The 15,800-nt window shown below is 50.0% G+C and overlaps 1 protein-coding gene across 3 annotated transcripts in view; it reads right to left on the bottom strand.

Annotated features, from left to right (window-relative positions):
• The window catches only part of COL27A1 (collagen type XXVII alpha 1 chain), a 138,311-nt gene that overhangs the window by 29,328 nt on the left and 93,183 nt on the right, over window positions 1–15,800 (bottom strand). For all 3 annotated transcript variants that reach the window (XM_063410124.1, XM_063410121.1, XM_063410123.1), the window contains 9 exons: window positions 11,805–11,858; window positions 11,423–11,467; window positions 11,250–11,294; window positions 10,991–11,044; window positions 10,218–10,271; window positions 7,914–7,967; window positions 6,355–6,408; window positions 5,563–5,616; window positions 3,622–3,729 (listed from right to left, as the gene is read on the bottom strand). In XM_063410124.1, the coding sequence (XP_063266194.1) occupies window positions 3,622–3,729; window positions 5,563–5,616; window positions 6,355–6,408; window positions 7,914–7,967; window positions 10,218–10,271; window positions 10,991–11,044; window positions 11,250–11,294; window positions 11,423–11,467; window positions 11,805–11,858 (522 nt within the window). The remainder of the gene's footprint in view (window positions 1–3,621; window positions 3,730–5,562; window positions 5,617–6,354; window positions 6,409–7,913; window positions 7,968–10,217; window positions 10,272–10,990; window positions 11,045–11,249; window positions 11,295–11,422; window positions 11,468–11,804; window positions 11,859–15,800) is intronic.

The raw sequence follows: 15,800 nt of genomic DNA, 5'->3' as shown, positions 1-15,800 counted from the left end.
GAGGGACAACTGGCCCATTCCTCCACGGAGCAGGAACTGGGGCTGAACGGAGCAGTGTGAACTTGGACAAAGTGACCAAAAGATAGAGGATACTCATTTATCTCAGCTCCAGCTGCCTCGAGCCCTGCCAGCCACAGCTGTGAAGCTCATGGGCTATCTCAGCTGCCAGGTTTGTTTGCTGAAATCCACTGGCGTTGAAACACGTACAAACTACCCCTGGAGACTTGAGTGGGGCCTCCCTGCTGCTTCTCGTTTGAGATTCAAAACCACAGTGGAAACCGGTTTTCAGATATGTTAATGCTGGAAATGGCTGAGCCAAGTTAAAGCTAAAGATCTCTGAAAAAACATTTCATGAGCACTGAGGGAAGTTTGGTTGTGCTTAGGCAGTCCTGTGCTATCAGCATCAGGATGACTCTGGAAAATGAAGCTTTGCCCAGGAAAGCCAGGTGTGCCTCTGCTGACCCCATCCATCACCAGGTGAGTGCCTCTCTTCTGCAGGACCCAGAGGGGCAGCACAGACCCTCTGTGCTTCCTCCAGCTTTCAAAGTTACTCTGGGGTACATCCCTTCATCTGCCATCTCCAGGGAGCTCCAGGACTGCAAATCCTCTAATCTCCAACCATCCTTCATGCTGGCCTGTTGCCACGTTAGGTGTGAGCTGGTCATGCCAAATTCCCCAGCTCCTATACCTGCTCTGCCAGCACCAGCCTCTGCTCCAGGCCAGGATATACAAAACAAGCTGAAAATGTACCAGCAATGAAGTCAGACCATTGCAGAGCAATCTGGCACCTCATTTCCTACATCTGTCACAAGGACACTCGATAGTGAAGTGTCACATTCCTGTAGACATAAGCAAAATAAAGATTAAGACTAAACATTTCTTTGGCATTAAGGACAAACCTTCAAGACATGGTGTGGCTGCAGAACCTTGTGATGAGAAGGGTTTTTCCAGAGGTTGTTGCTGTCCATGGAGGGCATGTCCCTGTGGGTGCCCCCTCGAGTAACACAGGGACAAGCCAAGGTTTAGGAGAGCCTTGTTTGTGTCTATAATTGCAGATGGGCATCAGCTTCCTCAAACTAACTTCCAGAAGCAGAAGATGAGCTTCACACCCCTAAATGGAGCTCGTTGGCACAGGTAACTGCACAGATCCTTGTGTGTGCATCCCCCCTAAGGGCACAGAAGCATCAACATCTTCCCTGTCTCCCTTTGCAGCTGATATCCCAACAAATACGGCTGGGGAAAAGACCAGGAAAACATCAGTGGATCGAGGCAGGAATGTGGTGAAGCACAGATACAAGGATTTGGGGGTGTCATACCAGGAGAGGCCAAATGGAGATGGAATAACTAAAGATGAAGTCCTTAAAACCATCTAAAGTGATTATTGGACAGCATAACAGTGTCACACCACAAGTATTAAAACCATTCACAACAGGGTGGTGTGGAATCCCTCAGTATCTGCAGCACCCAAACCCAACATGCTCCCTCATTCCTCCAGCACCTTCCCCAACCAATTGTCACCATACAAATCCTGGACAGGAGTTTGTCACCTTGACATCTGCCCTTGGGTGAGTAATCTTCATGACTTCCCCATGACAAGATTTTTTGTTATCTTAGTCCAGCAGCCTTAAAGATTTCTGTGCATCATGCAGTTTGTGGTGGGCTGTGCCTGTGGTGGCTTTTGCTGCATGTCCTCCAGAGGATGGCTTGGCTGGATATTCCAGCTCCTAACCCTCAGCTGGGAAGGAGAGGCTTGCAGTTATCTCTGAGCTGTAAATCTTATCTAGACAGAAATCTAAGGAAGGTCCCACTGACATTTGTACTCTCCATTGGAAAGTAGAATGAAATTGTCAGTAATGGGAAGAGGAAAATGCTTCTGTCAGAGGAGTTCCATATTTGAATGACCTCAGTGAGCACAGGAACACCAGCCTGTGTATTAGGTAACAGTGTCTGGCAGGGGAGGCAGCACTATCTGGAGCCTATGCAGGTCTGAAAGTCTGCCTGAGTTTAGGCATAAGGAAATACAAAGAAGTATATTAAAATATTAGATGGAAATATAGCACTCTGCAGTAAAAAAAAAACTGAAAGGGAGTGATTATAAGCAGGAATCTTGGCTCTACTGACTCCTTTTTTTTAAAAAAAATAAAACAGAAAACAGCATCATGTTCCCAGGGACATGCTGGCAAACAGCAGAGACAGAATCTGAGAGAATCTGTATTTTATACTTTATAACTTAATATGGCTTTTGCATGACTTTAGTATTTTTATTGGTTCTTAAAACACACACAATATAAACACGTGAACCAGCCAGAAGTACAGCACATGGAGGGCGACTGTCCAGCTGTGCCAGCCTGCAGCTGGAAGGAGCTGGGGTGTTGGGGACCACCCTTGCCTGTGGTATGATCCCAGCCCTGAAAGGGCTCCCTGTTGGGTACAGGGGCCTGTGGCCAAGGGTGGCCTTATTTGGGGCAGGACTACAGGCTCACTCTGCACATTTATGGTGCTGCACTACAGTATTAAGCCAATGTTTCCACTTTCTAGTCGAGTCAGTGCTCAAACCCCAACCTCAGCCCAAAAATAACATAAATCCATCTCTTTTGGTTCTTCCATCCCCTCACACCCTTCTCCCTGCCCTCCTTTGAGCCAGCCACAACACCACCAAAAGGAAAATCAACGTTTCACCATGGAGCATCCACCCAGGGCTCGGCGGTACCTGCTGGCCCTGCTGCTTCCCACCCAGCCTGGGCTGGGAGTGCAGAGCTGCCTTTAAACTTGGGCTTCTTGTTCCTTTTCCACACATGTGTGGGGTGGGAGCTGGTGTTCCCCAGCTGCAGGAGGGGTAAGAGCCACAGGGGAGCAGTGCATCCCTCTGAGCTGGGCTGCCCCTCTGCTGAGTGAGCCTGGCAAGCCCTGGCTGCTGCTAACTCTGCTCCAAGACAACAATCACAATGAATAAACCATGTCATCAACCTGATAAACTCCACGTTTCAAGCAGAAAGGCTTGCAGAGCAGCCCACTGGGGCACTGGGCAGAGCCTTCTTCCACCTGACACTGCCCTGCTTCCTCTCATCTCAGAGCCAGAATCAAACTTTTTCTTTCTACAGCACCAAGATCAGACTCCGAGTGAACCAGACATGCCCAGGATAATCACTGAGGATTCAGGAGTCATATCCTGCTGATTTCTTCTAGTTGTTTTCTACATTTGATGGGGAAATCTTAGAAGGGAAGACCAGAAGCAAGCAAGTAACCATCAGAGAAGGCACAAGGTGGCCAATTCCAAGCTCCAGCCCCAAGCCAGCTGTGGCAACCAGGGAAAAATCAGCCCCTCTCAGTCCTCTGGGCCTCCCCCTCTAACACCTTGTGGGGTCCATCTTAAGATGTGTGACAGGGAGGCACCATTTCTCAAACCTATGGCAGATCACATTCACATTCCCAAGTGTGAATCCCAGCTGAGAGACCAAACCATCTCCTGGACACAGTTTTTCATGAAAACAACACACTTTACCATAATGTTTATGACCAGTTACACCTCAGGTGAGCTCCTGGCCTGAGCAGTGTCCTGGTTCACAAACTCATCACTACAGGGGACCCACGGGCCACCAAGGGCTGGTTTCACAGACTCACTCGGACACCTGGGATGCCGGGATATCCAGGAGGTCCTTCCTTTCCCTTCAGTCCTTCATTGCCTTTTTCTCCTTTCTCTCCTTCTGGGCCTTGCTCTCCTTTGTCTCCCTGTGGAAGAGTAGAGGGTGGGAGGTTTTCATACCCACACAAAACTCTTGTGAGGGAAAACCCCACCACATAATTAATATTTCAGGAGTCTGAGAGGAAGAGAGCCTGCAAGAAAAAGGATGAATGAGTCATAATACACTTGACATTTAAAAAAGGAGTGAATCCAGGTTTCTTTTCTTTAAAATCTCTTGGCTGAAGGAGAAAGAACTCCCCCATTACACAAAGTAACCTGAACCCCTTTAAGTCTCCTGCAATGAGACCTGAACCTCCCACGTGAATGAGGCAGGCAGACAAGATTGGAAAGTCTCCCTTGCCTCATCCAGAAGCCCTGAGCTGGGGATGCTGAGAGACTTTTAATAGGATGGGTTTGTCTGGAGCGGCTGCTTGGCTCCTGCTGCCAAACAGAAATCAGCCCAGGGCTCCAATAAACACTCTGAAACTGTGTCACTGTGCCCTGTAAAGGATCCATGGCCTGAGCAGTGGGTATGCTGTCAAATCACTGCTCTGACAATTACAGGATCATAGAATCAAAGAATCATTTGGGTTGGAAAAGACGTTTAAGACGAATGAATCCAAACTTCAACCCAGCACTGACAAGCCCACCACTAAACCATGTCCCCAGGTGCCACTTCTAGGGACAGTGACTCCACCAATTCCTGGTCTAATGCCTGGCCACCCTTTCAGTGAAAAAAAAAAATCCCAATACTCACTTAAAGCTCCCCTAGTGAAACCAGTCCTTGAAATTTATGAAAAAAATCTGGCAGATAATAACATTTCAGTATTTGGCAAGATCAAGCAACTGGAATGCAGACCAGAAATTCAATCATAGAAGTGTAAGAAGTAAATTTATAGCTGCTTTTCTTTCATCAAGATAAATAAAAGATTGTAAATATTTTGTATTATTCAGCACTAGCACTCAAAATTATATGGAGACAATGATAAAGGCCAGCTTTATACTGAGAGCAACATGTGCAGCCAAAGCCTTGAACTGAACCATTTTCCTCTTGCACCTGTGTGGGAGAGCTGAACAAGATCTCATCTGGTTAAAGAGCACAGGCACATCTGGTTAAGTGTCCAGAGACACATTTGGGGTGGAAAGAGCTGGTTTGGTTCAAGAGCTCCTGGGCACGGCCATCACTACAAGGGAATACAGAAGCCTTGATTGTCCTTAAGGAAGAGATTTTTGATCCAACATTCAGAGATAAGCAGAAGTAGAGACACATGGCAAATAGTTTAACTAGAAAGAAGCAATAAACTGCATTGTTGTGGGATGGGCTGCTCTTTCTTTCCATGGAACAAAACTCTTGGCCTGTTTGGAAGGGCTGGCTGTGCAGGGACAGGAATCAGAGCCCTGTTCCAAAGGCAAGGTAGCAAACTCACAGCAGTGAGATACAGAGTGAACCCTGAGTGAGATCCTGGGGCTCTGCCAAGGGAAGGGGATCTGGTTTCTTTACTCTCTAACATTGTTCTGGTCAGTGGTGCAGGGGAGAGTGATGGACAACTCTTGATTTCCCTTGCCAGGCCCAGGAATTCCTGATTAGTTGGAAATTTGATCTGTAAAGACTCAAATAAAATGGACAAATTGTTGGAAACCAGATTTTGAAGTACTTGACCTTTTTGGAGATCTGATCAGATGCCAAAAAACGTGGGTAGAGGAGTAAAACAGGAGGGGTTTGTTATGTGTGCTTGCAGAAAAAAACCCTTAGAGATTGCAGGGCAGAGGCTTATTCCACACAGGACCCAACAATGCCCTTGGCCTCCTCCTGGCTCTGGGAATCACAGAGTGCACAGAGATGTGTGTGAGAGCTGCAGCTCTGTGGGAGGGAGGTTTACCTTGATCCCATCTGGCCCGAGCTGCCCGCTGTCCCCTTCCAGCCCGGGTTCTCCCTGTGGACAGAAGCAAACTCAGTAAGGCTGTGCCTAAATGTGCTTCTCCCTGAGCTTTCTGCAGCTGGCTCACAGCAGCAGCCAGGCTGCAGTGATGGGAGCTCAGCCCTGCATTCTAGCACGTGTCCTATCTCATACCCTAATGCTGAACAAGCTCTTGCTGGAGCAAGAGCAGGAATTCAGCCTCTTGCTCTACTCTGAGCCACAGTTTCTCCTCCACAGACCTGCTGCTGGCCTGCAGGAAGCCCTCCTTCCCTGTGTGAAAAGAAGCTCAGTCTGAATTCATTTAACCTGGGCCTTCCTCATCCTGCTCCATCCTCCTGACCTCAGTCCTGGGAAGGGCCACAGCCCCTGCCAGCCTCAATCCTTGCATTCATCCCCCTCCCACGCCCACACAGTGCATGCACTGTTCCCCTGCTGCCTTCTGCTGCAGCGTGCCCTGCACGGACACAGCCCCTGGCAAACAGGAGGGGTCTGTTCCCACACGTGTCCCCACACTGCCCCTTTCACACTCGGTGTCACAGTGGCATCACAGAGGCTCAGACAGATGGGTGAGCTGGGGCTGATGGGCTCTGTGGGGAAGGGACTTCCACCCCTTCAGCAGGAACAGGGGCTGGGAGGGTGACGGGATGCAGAGAACAGGGTCAGCCTGTGCTGGCTGTGGGACAGCAAGGACAGAACCTCTGGGAGCTGATGAGGCACAGAAAGCCCACCAGAAGGTGGCCATACTATACTCACTCTTTGGCCAATGAGACCTTGCTCTCCAGGGATTCCCAACTGGCCAGGATCACCCTAAAAAGAAGGAAGCACATACAGGGAGACAAGCTGTTTACTGACAGTGAGGGAGCATGAAGGACTTCCCATTGCACCCTAATTTTAACTATTTCTTTCCTTCTGCCACACAAACACCTTCAGCTGAGTTTTCAAAGGGGGTTCAAAGGCCCAGCAAAGCAGGGCACATCTCACAGGCTCTGTTGCAATGGTGCTTGACAGGACAGGGATCACAGAGGGGTCTGAGCTGCCTGAAGCTGCAGATCCACAAGGCATGGTCCTTCACAGACAAGCAGCAATGTGGGGTGGTGGCAGACACACAGAGTGAGGGAAAAAAACCCCAACAGCTCTTTTAGCCCCAGTTCCAGAAGAACCTGAATGTCTGACAGCAGTTAAATGAGCCAACAGAAGGCAATGGAGCTGGCAAACAAATGGGTCCTGCCAATGTGGCACTGGGGGCAGGATGGCCATAGGGCAGCTCTCTCCCGTGTGTGCCCATCCATGAGATCTGCTTTGTGTGGAGGAGATGCAGAAGATTCAAGGGAAAAAGGTTTGAGATGTCCATAAACCTCATCCCACAGCAAACTGCTCTGCAAGCCACGACTGCACAGACCAGACTTGCTCCAGCTCCTTCCAGCTTGGAGAAGGAGCAGGATGGGACCTTCACTCCACAACCTCCCAGCAGGTAAAGGGGGTTTCCAAATCATCGTGTCCTGCTCCCAGGAGGGCCAGCCAGGAGCACAGGAGCTGAAACACTCACACAGTATCAGCATGCCAAAGACACGGTAGCTCCAGTGAAGTGTCAGAAGAATTGCCAAGGAAAACATGGCCAAGGATGGGGTGGGGGGTGGGAGTGAAGAGCAGCACGGAGGAAATTGCATTTAATTCCCACATAGAGTTTGTTCAAAAGCTCTGCTCACAGGATCAAATCTTCAGACCAAGGGGTTAGGATTAAATAAAGCCCCCTCTGAGCTGCTCAGCACTGGGATTTTAACTCAAACAAAGAGATGGCTTTTATGTGGACAAGAAGGTGCATTCATGGTCTGAAGCAGGGCACCCTTCCCCCTTAACCATCAGAGGAGTTTAGTCCCCAGAGAGCTGAGGCTTGGAAACTGTGGCAGGACCTCATCTGAGGGTATTTTTAAGTCCTAAGGCTCTTCTGGTTTCAAATTAGAAGCTGTCTGGATCTCTGGGTCTCAAGGGCTCCTCTCTCCATTGAGATTTTGGATCTGCAAAGAGTTGAGCTTCATTTCCAAGGCCCTTCACAGCTCTTGAGGCACAAGATCCCTGGGATGGGGCTTCTCCCCAGCACTGACAGCCTCTCCCTCAGGGTGGGGCTCAGGAATTTGTAAAAATGGCTAAAATTAACCCAGTTTTAGGTTTTTTAAACTTTATCTTTTATTGAATGCACTATCTGCTTTGGCTGCTGGAGGGTAAACCAGCAATGTCACTCAGTCCTTCAGGAACAGAAGTTGCCATTCATCTCCCCAATCTGACAGAGAAATTACACTCAGGGCTTTTCTTACCTTCATGCCAGGTTCACCTGCAAGACCAGGTTGTCCCATTGAGCCTGGCGGTCCCTGGGAAAAAAAAAACCAACAACAAGATAATGAAAAAACCCATTGTAACGAAGCAGAAAGCAAGATCAAAGACATAACTCCTTTAGCAGAGCTCTCCTGGGACAGCCAAGCCCTGGTTGCAATGCAATTACCTCCCTGGAGCTGGCTCGGGGTCCACAGCATCAAAGGGGCCCCTCGTGCCTGGATTCTGGGAGGGCTCTGATCAACCCTCACACCTCCCCTCTCCCCAGCCTCCTCTGCCAAGCACCTTTCTCTGCCTCCTTCCAATCCCTCTGCTTTCTAAGGGTAGTAACCCCACCAGGGAGCAGCACTGGAACCAGCTGGGATAGAAGGGAAAAGGTCCAGAATGAGACTTGGAAGCTCTTTGCAAGGGTCCAGCAGGCTGGGCTGGTACAGCGGGTGACAGAAATGTTTGGCTCTTGCTCCCTGCAGTCCAAATTCTCCATTTCTACTGGTGTGAGCACATCCCCTGCCCCAACAGGCTCCTTCTGATGAGGGTCAAGCTGCCCCACAGGCCACATCTTCCAGCTGAGCCTCTGCCCCCATTCCCAGAGAGGCAGGGGCACGATGGTGCTGCCAGCTGAAGGGAGCTGAGGGCAGCAAGCTGACACTGAGCCCTGCAGCAAAAATTTCGGCCAGATTAGCCTTGACATCCATCAGCCAGCTGCCTCTGGCTGTACAGGGCCAGCAAATATCCACAGGCCAACACCTGGGCTCAGACCAGAAATCCACAGCCCAGGCTGGACTGGCTGAGAGAAAGTTCCTTGCTCTTGTGAGAGCACAGACTCTGGCAGAGGGGTTTGGCATCCCTCAAAGAGCCAAAAAATGAGTGCTTGACCTGGACAAAGAGAGGAATTAAGATAGAAAGATGGGAGATGTGAGAATGACCTTGCAAACTGTTCTCACTCAGTTCAGCTCCATGTGCAGCCCCTGATACTGGGGTTACAGTAATTCACTATCTTTAGTACCAATTTGAGCTTTAGTTTTTGTACATTTGCTTCTACCTCTGGGAAGCATGGGGGAAGGAGAGTTTGTAAAACAAGCCCAAAGATGGGACAGTAAAGCTTCTCTTTAAAGGATTTGAGTGGTTTATTTACTTATGATATTTGCATTCCAGACAACAATCTCCCTTCTCTTTACAGTTGGGAATAAAGGAAAAAAGAGCACATAGTCAAGGGAGCTACCCAGGGAATAAAGCCAGTTCCTGGCTTGCTGAGCTGCATTCAAGCAGAGGAGGGAGCAGGGTGTGTGTTGGGTTTGTGAACAAATGGTCATGTCACGCAATGAGAAAATTCAAGCTCCAATGAAAGCAAAACCCTGCTTTGGTTTCTCCAGAGGTGCCAGTGCAGAGAAAGGCTCCTGGAGGAGTTACAGATTTGAATGAAGGTCTGTACTTTCTTGGTTGGCAGCATCCAGAGTGGCTCAGAAGCAGCTTTCCAGCTGCCCAGTGTGGTTTACCATGCTGAGAGCTCGCTCCATCCAGTCCAGCAGCCATGAGAATGGAAACTTTCATGACTCACACACTTTGCATTCAAAGCCACCTTCATGTCTGTGTTACAGCTCAGGACCTACAGAAAGGAGCTATGCAAGGGGCACTGGCACATGTGATAGAAAGAGCCAAGACTATATTATTTTAACAGGAGTAAAATAAAGCCAAAAGCACAGAGAAGTTGGGGAAAACCATGGAGGCATCCCCTGCACTCCACTGGGGCACAGTTTGGCAGCTGCTGCTCAGTTTTGGTGTGTTTGTGCCACTGCTTCATGGCAACCACAGCCCAGCAGCACTGCCAGCAGCAAAGGCGTCTCTGAGCTCCCTGCCCTGCTGCAGCAGCCTCTGCTGGGGCTGCCACAGCCTCTGGGCAGGCTGGCAAACCTGGGTCCTGTCAGCAACAGCACCAGGGAGAGGGAAACACCAAGTGCTCAAGCTGAGCTGTTCTTGTGTTGGGTCCCTGACTCTGCACCCTGGTACAAAAAGTTGGTCCCTGCCTGGTCACCTTTGAAATGTATTTTCTGCTGAGAATTTGGGTCTGCACTTCCACCAGCTGGGTGTCTGTGGCCTGTGATGAAAAGGGTGCTCAAATTTCTGCTTTTCACTGTTTTGGAAGTTGACTTTCAGACTCAAGGGGAATCCTTCCTGCTTGTTCCACACTGCAAGGTGTGGAGGGATGCTCCCCTGCATGTTTACTCCTCCCTCAGTCCTGCCACTCCTGATGGAAGGGGAAAACAAACAGGAAAAGAGGCCATACCTACCTTATGCCCCATTTCTCCCAAAGGCCCAGGTGGCCCCTGTGGTCCTTGGGGACCCTGCAAAATAGAGACACAAGGCTCTTTTCATACAACCGCTTTCATCTCTGAAGGGCCATCACTTCCCTGGTCTGTAAGATAAAACACCAGTTCCCTCCCACATCTCAGAGGAGTTCTCTGTGCAAGATTTGGCCAGTGGGATGGAAAGGCCAGCAGTGGGTGTGCTGAGGTACCTTAACAGGCAAAGAGCTCAGAAGACCCTTCATCTTCCTGGCTCCCATCTAAAACAACTTCAGTGAGTAATCTGAAAGTGTCTGCTTTACCCTCTCCCTTCACAGCCCAGCACTGCTGGCCCTACTTGAGCTCTGTCTTCCCCCAGAGACTCCCCCAAGCTGTGGGCTCAGTTCTGACACCATCAGCCTCCCTCCTACTCCCCCCTTCCACTTCACCCACACTCCAACTCCCCCTGCTACATCTGACCCTGTCCCAGTCCCAACCTTGCCCTTCTTTTCTACCTTCCCTTCCAAAATCCACCCCAGGCTGTATCCTACACTCTCCCTGGTAGATCCATGGCTCCCTTTTGCTTTCCAGGGGTCTGACCTTGTCTTTCCTTATGGCTCCTAGGACTCTAGCCAAGTCTTTCACATCTCTGACCACGCTGGAGTTGGCAAGGACAGAGAAACTGGGAATGGGGTAAGTGGTGGGGAAGAGACAGACAGAGAAAGAAATGAAGGGAAGGGAAGGGAAGACAGATGGAGAGAGAGTGATAAGACACTTGCCGGGTCGCCTGGAGTCCCTTTTGCTCCTGGAGGTCCAGAAGGTCCTTGGATACCCTAGAAAAATTAAAAACACCAGGGTCAGCTCCAACCCAGCAGCAATCTGCATGTCTCTTGGCAGAAATGTGCACCTCAAAAATGCTCCAGTGACAGGAGGGAAGAGGTGACCTTGTTAGTGTGAGATAGAGTCCAGAGTCTTCCTCCTGGACCAGGACTCAAGGACTTGAGGTTATGAAAGGAAGTAGAAGGGATGGACACTCACTGGGAAGCCACGTGCTCCTGTCTCCCCAGTCTCTCCCATCTTGCCCTGTGAACAGAGTTACAGCAATCAGCACCTGGGGATGTGCTGGCACACCTCTGTGCTTTGCCTGGAGGGCTCTGAGGACATGTGGGTGTCCCCAGGAGTGGCAGCTGTGGCTCTCACACAGGACATACCTGCAGCCCATCTGGGCCCACCCGGCCTGGCTCCCCTGGTCGGCCCTGCAAGACAAAAAGACAGAGACATGTCAGCAGGAGCTGTTGGTGAAACTCTCCTGCCCCAGCCCATCTGCTCTTGCCTTTTTGTGCCTCAAATTTCCCTTCCAGTTCCCTGCAGCTTTTGAGAGGCCAAAGGCCTGGGATGGTGCCCCAGGGAACCCCAACCAGCAAGGGCCCTGATACCACTGCTGGATAGATTTTACTCTGGTTGCAAGACAGACTCATCCCTGCTGGTTGATCCTCGTGGAGCAGTTGAACATCCCTGTTCTTGGAGGAGGATGGGACCTTGATCCTGCCCAGAGCATTTCACAACACAGCTGAGAGCAGCCTGGGCACTCACCTTGACACCTCGCGACCCCGGCTCCCCTGCGGGGCCATCAGGCCCTCTGTCACCCTGGAGGGAGGCAAAGGAGAAGCAAAAATAAGAACACAGAGGATATGGCTCACTGGAAAATCCAGCTGTCACTTTAGCCTTGGCCACCAGGGCAGTCCATGAGATCAATCCTGGCTAAGCCAACTTATACCTGCCTGGGTTGAGCACAGCAGCTCAGAGCCCAGGACTAAAAGATTCTTTTTATGTTTTGTTGCCTTATTTCTCGCCGTTACCAGCACACAGCACTTTTTATTCCTGTTGAACCAACTACCAACCACTGACTCAAGCCAGAGGAGAAAAGCAGGCTAGGAACAGCCTTATTTTCAGACAATAGTGATATGACAACAGTTTTGCAGTGCACAGACAAACTTGCAGTTCCAGTCTTATTGACAGCACACCTTTTCCTTCCCCGAAACCTTGCTTTTCCAACACCTTTGCCCTTAACCCTTGCCACACCACACTGTCTCGTGGTCACAGAGGTGGTATAGAGGTGCACAACCCCCACTGTACAGTACCTTCACATCATCTTGAGCCCCAAACTCCTCCCAGAGAGAAAGGTATATTTGCTGGCAGCTGAACTCCAAACCCTCAGCTACAGCTATGTGATATTTAGAGATCTGGCTGCTGTTAAGGACCAGGCAGGTGCTCGTGCTCATGGAGGTGGGGAGGGTCTGGTGCCATGGCTGGCACCTGCCCCTGGGTGTGTGAGTGGGCAGTGGGCACAGGGAGGTGTGTGGGACACACACCCTGCTGCAGATGGGCAGGTGTGAGCAGCTAAAATTGAACAGTTCGTGGTACAGCTTGGGCATCACTGAGGAAGGGGTGTCCTTGTTCTTTTAGAGGGTTGCAAGTGAGGTGAACCCTGGGAAGAGGGTAAGGATATGATCAGGGAATCACAGAAAAAATGGTTTGGGTTGAAAGGGATTTAAAGACCATCTATCTTTCAAGCTTATTTCAGGAAAGATGAACACACAACCCTCTGCACCATTTGACTCCCAGAGACCAATGCCTCACACTGACAGAGAATAAAGAGCCACAGTGAAAGAAAATAAAAGAGTTAAAAAAGGGCACATGAAAAGACTCTTAACAGAAGTCATGTTCGTAATCAGTCCATGAGCTCAGTTAGGACTCTCAGGCACTACTGCAATATAAATAAATAAAAACACAGAGTGGTGCTAGAACGTAGTGGTAAGAGGAATTCTGAGAGCTGGCCAATGCAGAAAGGGAAAACAGGAGCCAATGTGCTTAATCGGGATGCAAACCCAGTGCCAAAAGTAATAACAGGGCTAGGGAGCCAGTGTGTTAGAAAAGCAACTCCAGGATGACAGGCAGAGAGAGAGGCTCACAAAGAAAGGCAGTGTACAGCAGAAATGTATAGGAACCCCAGCCAAATTATTACAGCAGACAAACATTGTCAATATAAAATAATGCAAAAACTCCTACTGAGCTTGGCAAAGCCCTGTGCTGCTCAGAGGAGCAGAGTCTGAATAACCAAGAGCCTGTATTGCACTGCCAGTATGGCACAGCTCTGAAGAATGCTCAGCCTGGCCTCCAGGACAGACAGACAGACAGAGGGCTGTGCCCCAGATGGGATCCCCACAAGCAAAGGGGCGTTTCACAGCTGGGGCTGTGCTGCACAGATGTCACAGCACCTCTCACCAGCCCAACACCCCAAGCACAGTGGCTCATGCTGGCCCCTGGATCAGAGAGCAGCAAAGACCAGAAGTTTTATTAATCCATGTCCCTATAAACCTCAAAGCACAATGACAAAGACCAGAAGGTCATTTAAAAGCAGGGCTACTGACAGCTCCAGTCAGACAGTCATGTTACTTGGGGTGGTGCAAGAGCAGGGCCTGGAGGCTGCCAGCAAATAGCCAGACCTGCACTGGGGAGGGAGCTGTCAGCTTGGGTGTGATGTTGGCACTCTGGGAAAGCACCCTCAACAACCAAATGCTCATCCTCCCCAGAAAACTAACTGTTCTCCTTTCTTTGAGCAGCCACTTGGATATTTTGTGCAATTACACCTTTACTATCCGAGAGGATGTGGTGACCTGCTAGTGAAGCAGGGGAAGGATGTGCAGAGGGCAAGGATTCCTTAGCTCAGGCCTGGAAGAGGGAACAGGGATCAGAAGCAAGTGGGACATGGAAATTACAGTGATGATGTGGGTTAGAGTTGGGAAGGAAAATGGAATGAGTCTGGCACCTCCAGACTCATCCTCTGTAGCCTGTCCTGCCCTGTCCAGCCTCTTTGGCAGTGCAGGGGCTGCTCTGAGCCAGGTGGAGCCTGTTGGGTGCCCTCAGTGATGGCTGTGGCTCTCATCAGGGCTGGCTGGTCAGAGAAGTGTTTACAGTATCCTCATCCCTTCCAGCAGAGCCCTGTCACCAGCATGGCAGGACCTGCCAGGGCAATCTCACTTCACAGCAGTCACCTGCCTAATCCCATCACAACACATCTCATCAGCATCTGACCTGAAGAAGGAGAAGAAAGTGACCCTCTGTTCTCAAATGCATGCGGCAAGCTTCATCTTCTCCAGCCTCCTGGGCTGACACCTGGGATAAAGGCTTCCCCTAATCCACCCTGACAGGAAAAGCTACATTTAGTCAATTAGTTAAATTTTTAAAACTCCCTTTTAATGACAACGCTGGTTAGAGGTGAGTGAGTGAGGTCCTGGCAGCTCTCCAGGGAGCATCCCAAAGCCAAGAGCCTCAAGGTGCCCTTCTCCTGCAGCCCTGGCCTTGCAAGCAGGGCTGAGCAGAGCCCCTGGGCTCCCCTTGGAGCCTCAGAGCCCTTTGGGAGTGGAGGCCAGGACAGCATTTCCCTGTGCTGTGCAACACCAAGCAGCACTGTCAGAAACCCCAGACTAAACACAGGGTTGTGACAGTGGCTGGGTGTGAACAGCTCCCAAAGGCAGGGGAACTCAGCTCCAGGCTTTGCCAGTGCAGGTGAGGCAGTAGGATTTATCCTGCTGCTAAAGCAGACAATGTTCCTGCAGAACAGTGTACCCAACAAGGCGTTTCCTCCTGTTAAACACCTCCTCAGAGCTCAGACAGGGACCAGCCTCTGAACAGCAGCATGGAGGAGCAGTCAGGAGCTCCTTTCCAGAAACCCAGAGCTCCTTCCTTACCCAGTTATCCAAATATTGATATTTCGCTATCACAGTCTGGCCAAATAAAAAATCAAGCAGATGCCTTGAGTGAAGCCAAAGGGAGACATCCCTGGCCATGGGTCTGGAATGAGCTTTTCTTCAAACACTTCTATGGCTTTCTCAGTCAACTAGAAAGATCCATGGAAGCAAAACAATACCCTCCACTTCTCCCTGAACAACAACGCAGCTGGGCTTGGAAAGGCAAATATTTTCAGGTTTGCTTAGATAACACCACTTTACAAATCCCTGGCATTTACAAATCCCTGCAATTGGTGATGCTGGAAATCATCGGGTCCATGTGGCAGAGGCAGCAATTCCTTCCCTGTGGCATGGAGCAGCAAAGGGCCTGGAGTGCAGGTGTGCTCCCCTTATCTTGGATTTGCAGGCTTCACCTGGGCAGCAGCTGATGCAGGAGCTGGATGAATGAAGGGCACAGTGGGAAAGAGAAATGTGCTTTGGGATTTGAAAAGCTCCTCTGTGTCACCTGAGCCAGAACCCAGCAGTGAGAGGATAAAATTCTAGAAATATTGACAGGCACCTTGGCCAGGAGAATAGGGCAAGCTAAGGCACTGCACAGAGGATTTCAGATGCAGCTTTATAATGTGAATTACAAAATCATGGCTCTGGTTGATATTCAGCCTTTCATAGAGATTCCCAGGTTTTTGATGACATTATCCTTAGAAGACCACACATTTTCCTGCTGTGAGGAGCTGATTAGCAGAAATGTGCTTTAGGATTTAGGTGACATAGGGCGAGGGGCTTGCTGGACCAACTGCCTCCAAATTTAAACCTTGATTTGGTTAAATAATTAGGTGTA

Source organism: Prinia subflava, chromosome 12 (assembly GCF_021018805.1).
Source record: "Prinia subflava isolate CZ2003 ecotype Zambia chromosome 12, Cam_Psub_1.2, whole genome shotgun sequence".
NCBI classification, from domain to species: Eukaryota; Metazoa; Chordata; class Aves; order Passeriformes; family Cisticolidae; genus Prinia; species Prinia subflava.
This window is presented reverse-complemented; position numbering and strand designations above follow the sequence as displayed.